The sequence below is a fragment of the Gracilinanus agilis genome, chromosome 3, assembly GCF_016433145.1.
Source record: "Gracilinanus agilis isolate LMUSP501 chromosome 3, AgileGrace, whole genome shotgun sequence".
Taxonomy (NCBI): domain Eukaryota; kingdom Metazoa; phylum Chordata; class Mammalia; order Didelphimorphia; family Didelphidae; genus Gracilinanus; species Gracilinanus agilis.
Genome location: NC_058132.1, coordinates 370137144 through 370148101, shown reverse-complemented (window position 1 = coordinate 370148101; position 10958 = coordinate 370137144). Strand labels below are relative to the sequence as shown.

Below are 10958 nucleotides of genomic sequence, written 5' to 3'. Positions count from 1 at the left end.
ACCAAGAATTGTTTATACTAAGAAATCATAGGTCTGGGCCAAAAATAATTGAACTAATAATTTCCCTTGGCAGTCCATATGCTTGGTAGTTCCCATTAAACTTCTCTGTCTCTCTTTCTCTCTCTCTCTACCCTTGTTGGTCTTTTTGTGAGGATGAGGGGATCTGCTTCCAAGAAGAACCCTTTCATCTAATGCCTAAAAAAGTCCCACAAATACAGACTTAGGATACAAGGAAGCTTGACAAAACTGACAGAGGATGGAGGGAGCATCTCTCCCAAAGTCTCCCTCTTTTCTAACAGAGTCAGCAAAATATTCCCCTGTATTCACTAAATCAAAGATCTATAGCTGGAAGAGGAACCCAGGGGTCATCTAGTCCAACTCCCTCACTTTATAAATGAGGAAACTGAGGCCCAGCGTGATTAAATGACTTGTCCAAAGTCCCACAGGTGATAAGCAGGGTCTCTGACTACAGACCAGAGCTCAATCAGTCGCCATCAAAATCCATGAAAACACACACAAAATGGTGGCGTGCTTCTTTCAGATAGGAGATATTACAAAACTGTGTATATTCTCCTAAAAACAAAACTGGGTAGAGGATCCCAGAGGGGGAAGAAAAAACAGATGGCAAAGGAGAGAAGAAAATGGAACAACCTGACACCAGATCTGAATTGAGGAAGTAACTGTGAGGTTTTATGATGAGCAGGAGACCCCACATGGCAGCACTGTGACCTGGAACAGATGCCAGATCTGGGCACAAGGCTTAGGTCACAAGGCTATACTGTACTACATTGAAGGCTCCCCAAGACTGTGTGCCCACGCTACTTTCCCTTTTGTATTTTTTTTAAACCCTTAACTTCTGGGTATTGACTTATAGGTGGAAGAGTGGTAAGGGTAGGCAATGGGGGTCAAGTGACTTGCCCAGAGTCACACAGCTGGGAAGTGTCTGAGGCCAGATTTGAACCTAGGACCTCCCGTCTCTAGGCCTGGCTCTCAATCCACTGAGCTACCCAGCTGCCCCCTTCCCTTTTGTATTTTAACATCAAGCACTTTACCTAAGGTGAGGGCAGTGGGGCAGATAACCAGTTAAAATATTTACAAGCAGGTTCTCAAGTTCTGTGCTGAAAAATTGTAAATCTGGAGAAATAATGATATAAAAGAGGAAGGATATCTTGTAATATGAGATTGTAAAGGGCTACAACTAGTGGAATGGAATATGTAATTGAGGTGATGCAATGGGAGGCTAAAAAGATTGAACTACAAGGCAGTCCATTGATAATATAGAGTAAGGGGATGCCTTCAGGTCCCTGACACTAGAGTAATTCTAGCAGAGACTGAATGTTTCTCCAGCTTTCAGTTAGAGAGAAGATTCCTACTTAGAAGAGTAAGAGCTGGACGACATGGCCTCAGAGGTCCCTTTCTATTCCAGCATTTTATTTTGTTCCTTAACAAGATACATAAATATGAAAGTAAAATGAAAGACCTAAAGAAATGGGTGGAGTAGGATTGAGTAGTGGAAGGATATGATGGGATATGTGAGAGCTTAAAGCTAGAACTAAGTGCTCCACTAGGAGAATTTTCTAATGGGAATATCACAGACTATTAACATTAGGTTAGGCATCACACATGCTATATAAACTAAAATAATTAAGCTACTGCTGGCAGCATTACTACCATACAAATTTCAAAAGATTCTGGGCAGAAGTAGCATTTCAAAAACTTACATTTGATGTTGTCTCACAAATTCTGCAAACTGTTGGTCTTTGGCATAAAGTTCAAACATCCTGATTCTCTCTTGAATCTCCTTGAAGAAAAAAGTCCAAAATTGCTTTAGAAAAATCTCAAAAACAATCACAAATATCTTTAAAAAGAACTTGTAGCATTCTGCTACTTTTCTCCCACATTCCCCAAAAGAAGAAAAAAAATTATCCCTTAAGAGAAAGAGGCAGAGTTTAAATACTATCTTACTCATCTATATCTTAATAGGGACTGAAAAGAAGGGCTTTGACCTGCTATCTTCTGGGATTCTTTCCTTAAACCTTTATATTCTGTTTTATAATCAAGCAGTAAGAACTAGGCAATGGAGGTTAAGTGACTTGCCCAGAGTCACACAGCTAGAAAGTGCTAAGGTTGAATTTGAACTCAAGATCTCCTGTCTCCAGGCTTTCGGGGCCACCTAGCTGTCATCTGATATCTTCTGATAAAGGTAAAAGGTATACTTTTATATGTTTTTCCACAAAAGTCCCAAATCAAAAGTTATACTATTCAATGTTATGCCATATGTATTATGTCACCTTTTACATGCATGTATCTATCTGCACATCATTGTATATACTTTATGGTGGCAAGACAGATAACCGGAGAATGCTCTCATTCTCTGTGTGTGTGTGTGTGTGTGTGTGTGTGTGTGTGTGTGTGTGTGTGTGTGTGTGTGTTTCTGGGTCTCTTTCTCTCTCACTGTCTCTCTCTCACATTCTCTCTCTCACTGTCTCTCTCTTTCTCACATTCTCTCTCTCTCTGTCTCTCCTCTCTCTTTCTCTCTCTCTGTCTCCCTCTTTGTCTCTGTCTTTCTATCTCTTTCTCTGTCTCTTTCTATCTCTGTTTCTTTCTGTCTCTTCTCTCTCTCTTTCTCTCTGTATCTGTCTCGCTATCTCTCTGTCTGTCTCTCTCTCTCACACACACACACTCTCTCTTTCTCTCTGTATCTGTCTCGCTATCTCTCTGTCTGTCTCTCTCTCTCACACACACACACTCTCTCTCTGTCTCACACTCTCTCTCTCCTCTCTGTCTCTCCTCTGTCTTTCTTTCTCTCTCTCTGTCTTTCCTCTGTATCTGTCTGTCTCCCTCTGTCTCTGTCCTTCTCTCTCTGTCTCTTGTCTCTCTGTGTCTCCTCTCTCTCTCTGTCTATTTTTCTCTCTGAGTCTCTGTCTCTCCCTCTCCCTCACACACACATCTACTATATACATACACATTACATACGTGTGGGCTTATTCCCATATGCATACCCTTGTACATAAACAAAACTGGAGTGAGAGATAGAGAAGAAGAGAGAGAAGGAACGAGGAGGAGGCGGCGGCACGAGGGCACGTACCTCGCTGGTCAGCTCACTGTGCTCATAGAGGTGCCCGATTTCCTCCGGGCTGAGGCGGGCAGGCTCCTCTGCCGTAGCGGGGCTGTAGGAGGTAAGCTGAGGGTAGCTCCTCCCGTCCTGGTCATAGCCAGTGGCATCACTCTCAAACACGGGGTTGTACCTCACGGCGCTCTCCAGGGAAGAAGGGCTGTCACCCCTCCTGCCATAAGCACACAACACAGTCAGCCCACAGCACAGTCAACTTTACCCGGAGGGGGAGGGGAGTTATCTCAGATCAGTATCTCAGAAAATGGAATACGGACACCAGATTGGGGGAGATTGAGGAAGTCTCTAGAGGCTAGCAGTGGACAGCTAGGTTTGACTACCAGAAACGTCCAATCTGATCACCTAAGGTTTATTCCTTAATGAATGTGCCTGTCTATATCTGTCGCTTGGCTGAATGAGGAGGGTATCCATTTTTCTGGATTCTAGAAGTGTACAATGAAAGAAAGGACTATTTTGTAGGCAAATCTGTTTGAAAATATAGAAAGAATTTGAAAGTGATAAATATGATAATAATAACCAACATTTATATAGAGCTCACTACATGTCCTGCACTAAAGTACTTTACAATAATTATCTCATTTGAGCCTCACAACAACTGTGGGAGATAGATGCTATTGTGGTTCCCATTTTACAGATGAGGAAAACAGAGGGTAAGCAGCTTGCCCCAAGGTCATGGAGCTAATAACAGTCTGAGACTGGAATTGAACTCAGGCCTTGTAGACTCCAGGCCCAACACTCCATCTATTGTACCATCTATCTGCCTTTAGGTATAGGAATATAATTACAAAGAGGATGGGATCTGAAATAGGCTACTACTATTCTAAACAAAGGAACAGAATAATTATGGAGTGTGATCACATGATCATCCAAAAGATAATGGAACTCTAGGTAGCTCAGTGGATTGAGAGTCAGGCCTAGAGACAGGAGGTCCTAGGTTCAAATCCGGCCTCAGACACTTCCCAGCTGTGTGACCCTGGGCAAGTCACTTGACCCCCAATTGCCCACCCTTACCACTCTTCCACCTAGGAGCCAATACACATAAAGTTAAAGGTTTAAAAAAAAAAAATAAAGCAAAATGGTGGTCCCTTTCCCAAGAGCTCACTACCAAATGAAGCCACACCTGCCAAAACAGAGCCCTATTTTTTCAGGTCTTGCCCAAATTCTATCCTGATTGGTCATTGGCTATGATTATGATTAAGTCTGGTATGATCCAAAATAGCAATCATTCTGGTCCCTCACAAAAAGAGAGGAAATGGAGTCACTCCAGAAAGACTTGTCCATTCACTTACCTGAGGGAACCCTTTCTTCCTCTCTTCACATACTGGTCTACCAGGGTCTTAGCCAGGAAGAAGAGGACAGCCATGACTACAAGAAGAAAGCCAATCACCGAGGCAACAGCAATACCTATCACTCGGGACTCCGACATGTACTCTTCACAGTGTTCCCCTCGATACCACCAGTTCTCCCCTACACGGCATCTGGAATACAGAAATCCCACCCCCCCAAACTGTATCACTATTTAGAAAAGTGGTCCTTTCACTAAATTACTGGCAGCCAGTGGGATAAGGAGCAAAGAGGAGGGAGAATTTAGTTAAAAAGTGATGAATGTTAGAGCTGAAAGGAGATTGTAGAAACTGTCTCCTTCAAAGGGATACTTCCCTTTATATATATACATATACGTATATGTATATATATAAAATGGCTAAGTTATAGGCTATGATTGTACCAGAATACTACTGTGCTGAAATAAATGACAAGCAGGAAGACCTCAGAAAAAACTAGAAAGACTTACAAGCAGAGTGAAATAAGCAGAACCAAGAAAACATTCTACACAGTGACAGGAAGGAATATTGTACAATGAACAATTGTAAATAACAACTATTCTCAGAAATACAATGATCCGAAATAAACCCAAAGGGCTCATAATAAAAAATGTCATCTGCTTCCAGAGAAAAAACTGATAGAGTCTGAATTCAAACCAAAGCAAACTTTTTTCACTTTCTTAATTTTTTTTCTTTCTACAAAAGGATTAAGATAGAAAAATATTTTACATGATTGCACATGTAAAATCTATATGAGATTGTTTGCCATCTCAGCAGGGGGATGGAAATGGGAGGGTGAGAGAAAGGGAAAGAATCTGAGGCTCAAAACTCTTTGAAAAATATTGGAAACTGCTTTTACATGTAATTGGGGGAAAATTAAATTTTTTAAAAAGTAAACTTCTCCTTCACGGGATCACAGATCTAGGGACATCGGAGGTAAAATCATGCAGTCCAATGTTATTTTTACAAAGAAGATCCACGGAAGTTAAGCCATACAACTAGGAAGACACCCAAAGTCCCATATCTAAGAAGTTTCTCTTCCCATCTGTTACATCAGAGGTCATTTGGTCCAATCTCATTTTTGCAGAGAAAGAAACAGAGGACCAAAGAAATTAAGCAATTTGCCCAACATCACAAATCTAGGAAATTGCAGAGCTTGGATCCTAATTCTGAAGCTCTTTCTCCAAGTACAGTATTCTTTCTTCTCAACCCACTTGTTTTATAGATGAGAAAACTAGGACTTGAAGACTTTCTGTGATTTGGCAGTAATCTGAGTCATTTAGTGGCAGAGCAAGAATTAGAACTTAAACTGGCCTAACCTCCCAGCCTGGGGTTCTTTCTCATGTACTACTCTACTTGTAACCTACATGACAATGGACTTTAAAACTAGGCATAATCTGTAAAGTGGTATGGTCTAGATCAGTGATGGGCAAACTACGGCCCTTAGCCAGATGTGGCCCCCTGAAATGTTCTTTCCAACCACATGACATTATTCCTAATCTGACAAATACAATGAGGTAGGATACAATACAATGAAACTTCCAAAGAGTTATCTTAGAAACAGACTGGCAGATGAGCATTTTTTTTCCTTTGGCCCCCTCTTTAAAAAGTTTGCCCATCACTGGTCTCGATGATTTCTAAGGGTTCTTCCACTCTAGATCCTTTGATACTAAGTCATTCTTTTATAGAATGTTCTACACATTAAGAAAAAAATTCTAGCATTTTTCATGTAAATGTTGTATTGTTCCATTGAAACTCCACTTTAGAGTAACATAATCTCAATCTAGTAGTTTATAATTTTAATTTTATTCCACCCCACAGTAGAAAAAAATTACTGAGACTTCAAGGGAAATATAACAATATGGGGCATTTAATGTACAGGGCTGCAGCATGGTATTTTGGGAAGAAGGAAAGACTTCAAATCAGGTTTGAATCCCACTTTTGATCCTTCATTTTTGTATGGCTTTGTACAAGTCATCAAGCTTTCATGAACCTCTCGCCTGAAAAAAAATGGGTAACAAAACATTGCCCATTTTCCTAGCCATCCTTAGTAACATCGAGATTGATAAATGACATTGAATTATCTTCTGAATGTTTGAAATTCAAAAGGTGGGAAAGGCAAGGTGGAGGTATTATATTCTCAACCTTCTCTCCGACTCTATCCAGAACAACATGCCTCAGCAAAATGCTTTCACGTTGACCAATTTGAAGGGTGTAACTTTTTGTTGCTGAATAGGATAAGACTTCCTTAACTCAAATCAAATTCCCAAATTCAAAACTTGTCCCTTGGAAAATGGGAGGATACATTTTTGCCTCCAACCTTCAAAAAGGCAGAACTAAGCAGGCTTAGATCATAACAAGAAAAAGAAAAACAGAACTAGATTGTATAACCTAACTAGAGTAAGTAAAAATTGTAGTCAGAGGTTTAGAACATTGGTATTTAGCCTTCTTTCAATCTCCCTTTCAGTGGGATAGAGTGCTAGCCTTAGTGTCAGGAAGACTTGAATTTAAATCCAGTCTCATACCTTGACTAGCTGTGTGACCCTGGGTAAATCACTCTACCTTTTTCTATCTGTTTCCTCATCTATAAAATTGGGATTATAATAGAATCTACCTTGTAGAATTGTTGCGAGGATCAAATGAATAATAATTGTAAGGTGTTTCTTTCACACACTGTCTCACACACATTAAGTGTTTAATAAATACTTATTCCTCTTTCCTTTTCTTTCCTAACAGTTGAGCAGGCCAGCTGCGCTCTCAGGCTCAAGCTGTCCCCTTTCAATGAACCCAAAGAGTATTTTCTCTTTTCTGCTACTCTTCTCTTCTCAAAGGTGGAGTGATGGATAGCATCAGGGCTCTCCACCTTCTCTGTGGTCAGTGGTACAGAGCAGACTGCTCTTTTGGTGAAATTTATTCTCTTTTTCTCTTTCTTTTTTGGCTAGAAGTTGGGGAGCTCTCATGGAGCAGTATCCATTGCCAGCTTTCTCTAGAAATAATGCATTCACAGAGAAATAATTAGCTTGCCCAAGTCTACATGACTTGAAAGGCATGTGATAGAGAAAAAATCTAGAACCCCATTCTATGATTGGAAGAGTAGATATTCTATGCCACAAGCATGTGGCTGGGCCCCATGGAATGGGCACAGTTATATTAAATTCTAGTTTAGAATTGTGAAGAATTTTATTTTCACATCATATGTGAGTCATTTCAAGAGGATTTGCATGTGATTTCTGAATTTTCCCAGATAGTCTATGTACTTTATGGTTTTCATTTCAAAAATGCAGGTGTTTTTTCAGCCAGCCAAGCACTTTGTTGACCACTGCCAATAGCCGTAGGTAAAAAGATCCTCTAAAGTATAACAGTCATATAAACAGTTTCTAATAGAAGGAAAGGAGGTAAGATAATTGCTGGGAAAATTATATTTCCAATTTACTTCACAGAATTATCATGGGGAAAAGTGTTTCATAAAACTTAAAATATTTTATGAGTATAAATATCCTGCTTCTTCAAGTTACTCACTGTGTGATCTTGGTCAAACCTCTTAATTTGTCTGATTCTGACTTTTCTTAGTTTTTAGGTGAGAATAATAACATGTTCTACCTCTCAGCACTAATATGCAAATCAAGTGAAATGATAAATGTGAAAGTGTCTTGTAACCTATAAAAACATTTTGTTCTCTGTAAGGTATTATTATTAACAACAATAATAATAGCTAATGAATAACAAACTCAGGCTAAATGCAGAATATTTGCTGTTGAAAGTCCTTCCCATCACATCATCTTTCTCTGGAATATTCCCTTGAGTTGTCTTCATCTTGCCAAACAGTTCAAGCTAATTAATGAAACTGAGCATGTCAGATCGTCCATTTGAGTAGAGTTTTCCACAAAAACTGGATAAGGCGCCCACACATGATTTAATAATAGCTAACATTTATATAGGCTGGCACCATGCTTAGTGCTTTATAATTATTATCTCATTTGAGTCTCACAATGATCCTTGGAAATAGGTTCTATCTACTTTATGCATAAGGAAACTGAGGAAAATAAACTTTAAATGATTTCCCCAGAGTCATCATGGTATCTGAAGCTGGATTTGAACCCAAGTCTTCTTGACCCCAGACCCAGCACTCCATCCCCTGAGTCACATAGGTATCATTTAAAATTTAAAATCCTACAGGTGCACACTATGCTACAGAGAGTAGATTCCAGCCCTGTAAAACAAAAGTTCCTACTAATACCATACCTACAAATGGCCCCATGCCCAGGGATAATGTCACACTTTCCATCATTCAGGCAGAAATGTGGCTGTAGCTCACAGACACTCTGACAGGGCAGTTCTTGGAGACTCTGGTAACCAGGATAACATATACATTCTGCTTCTCCGCTCCAGCGGTTGACCACACATTCTGAAAACTCATTGCAGGCTTGGAATTTACAAGGGTCAGCTTGATCACCTGAAAATTCAAACAAAGCACAAGAGGGAGCCAATTCAGTGAGGCTCTCAGAGTTGGTACAGCATTGGCTTGGCCTTTGAGAACCAGTTTATAGCCTTAGAGTTGTCTTTGAACACTAAAATATTAAATGGTCTATACTATTAGTATATTATCAAAGAATTGGAACCCGGTTCTTCCAGACTCCAGGGACAACTTCATGAAATCCTCTATGAAATGCTGCCTCACTGTGGGTAATAGCCATGGGAAAACAAGAATAACAGAATTTTTAAAGCTAGGAAAAGCTTATAGATTACCCAATCTAATCCTTTTATTTTTCTAGAAAAGAAAATCTGGGCCCAGAAAAGTTAATGGTTTGTCTAAAGTCATCTTAGTCATTTTGTTAGTGATAATTCATAGCATAGTCATTTATTGGCTCTAAACATAGTACTCTTTCCCCAGTGCTGTCTCAAGAGATAACCTCCAACTTGTAAATAGTCTTAATTTTTCCTCCACTAAAGTCCCATTCTAATGCCTCGTTGTATCCCAGAGGTGACACAAGGTTTTCAAAGGTTAAGTCATCAGGGTATAAGCTGGGGAGAGCCTATTCTTCTGGATGGTTTTTCTTGCTCTGGTCCAGGTCTGTGTTTCCTCAGAAAATGGAGCTCCTGGCGAGGATATTCTCCATGTGAAAGCAAACTAGCAATTATTCTGATATTAATCTTCTTAGAAAATCACTTAGGACACTGAGGTAGTGATTTTCACAGGCTTAAACAACCAGTATAGTTCTGGAGCAGCATTAAACCTAGCTCATGCTAATTTGAGGCCATCCATTGTGGATGAGTTTAGAATATAGTATGGGACTAGTGATGGACCACATGTCTATTGTATGAGGGTCAACATATCTAGGTTTGGGAAGGTTTATCACAAGTGAGACTTCAGGGTGAACAATTTTCCCATCACAATAATTCTAATACTACATTGGTAAGAGTCCATCCATACTAATGAAATTCTAAATCCTTGAACACAGAAATACCTACACATACACACTGTGTTTTTTGTCAAACATATTATAAATGGATATATTATTAAAGAGAGAGAGAGGGGAGGGAGAAAGAAAGAGAAAGAGGGAGAGGGAGGGAGAGGAGAGAGAGATAGGGAAGAGAGGGAGAGAGAAGAGGAGAGAGGGAGAGAGGAGAGGAGAGAGAGATAGGGAAGAGAGGGAGAGAGAAGAGGAGAGAGGGAGAGAGGAGAGGAGAGAGAGATAGGGAAGAGAGGGAGAGAGAAGAGGAGAGAGGGAGAGAGGAGAGGAGAGAGAGATAGGGAAGAGAGGGAGAGAGAAGAGGAGAGAGGGAGAGAGGAGAGGAGAGAGAGATAGGGAAGAGAGGGAGAGAGAAGAGGAGAGAGGGAGAGAGGAGAGGAGAGAGAGATAGGGAAGAGAGGGAGAGAGAAGAGGAGAGAGGGAGAGAGGAGAGGAGAGAGAGATAGGGAAGAGAGGGAGAGAGAAGAGGAGAGAGGGAGAGAGGAGAGGAGAGAGAGATAGGGAAGAGAGGGAGAGAGAAGAGGAGAGAGGGAGAGAGGAGAGGAGAGAGAGATAGGGAAGAGAGGGAGAGAGAAGAGGAGAGAGGGAGAGAGGAGAGGAGAGAGAGATAGGGAAGAGAGGGAGAGAGAAGAGGAGAGAGGGAGAGAGGAGAGGAGAGAGAGATAGGGAAGAGAGGGAGAGAGAAGAGGAGAGAGGGAGAGAGGAGAGGAGAGAGAGATAGGGAAGAGAGGGAGAGAGAAGAGGAGAGAGGGAGAGAGGAGAGGAGAGAGAGATAGGGAAGAGAGGGAGAGAGAAGAGGAGAGAGGGAGAGAGGAGAGGAGAGAGAGATAGGGAAGAGAGGGAGAGAGAAGAGGAGAGAGGGAGAGAGGAGAGGAGAGAGAGATAGGGAAGAGAGGGAGAGAGAAGAGGAGAGAGGGAGAGAGGAGAGGAGAGAGAGATAGGGAAGAGAGGGAGAGAGAAGAGGAGAGAGGGAGAGAGGAGAGGAGAGAGAGATAGGGAAGAGAGGGAGAGAGAAGAGGAGAGAGGGAGAGA

At 41.0% G+C, this 10958-nt stretch overlaps 1 protein-coding gene across 1 annotated transcript in view; it reads right to left on the bottom strand.

The window, feature by feature from the left end:
* Positions 1 to 1717: 1717 nt before the first annotated feature.
* The window catches only part of IMPG2 (interphotoreceptor matrix proteoglycan 2), a 90443-nt gene continuing 81202 nt past the window's right edge, over positions 1718 to 10958 (bottom strand). Inside the window, exons 17-20 of the mRNA XM_044666806.1 lie at positions 8698 to 8908; positions 4423 to 4611; positions 3089 to 3287; positions 1718 to 1801 (exon numbers count right to left, since the gene is read on the bottom strand). Of these exons, the coding sequence (XP_044522741.1) occupies positions 1718 to 1801; positions 3089 to 3287; positions 4423 to 4611; positions 8698 to 8908 (683 nt within the window). The remainder of the gene's footprint in view (positions 1802 to 3088; positions 3288 to 4422; positions 4612 to 8697; positions 8909 to 10958) is intronic.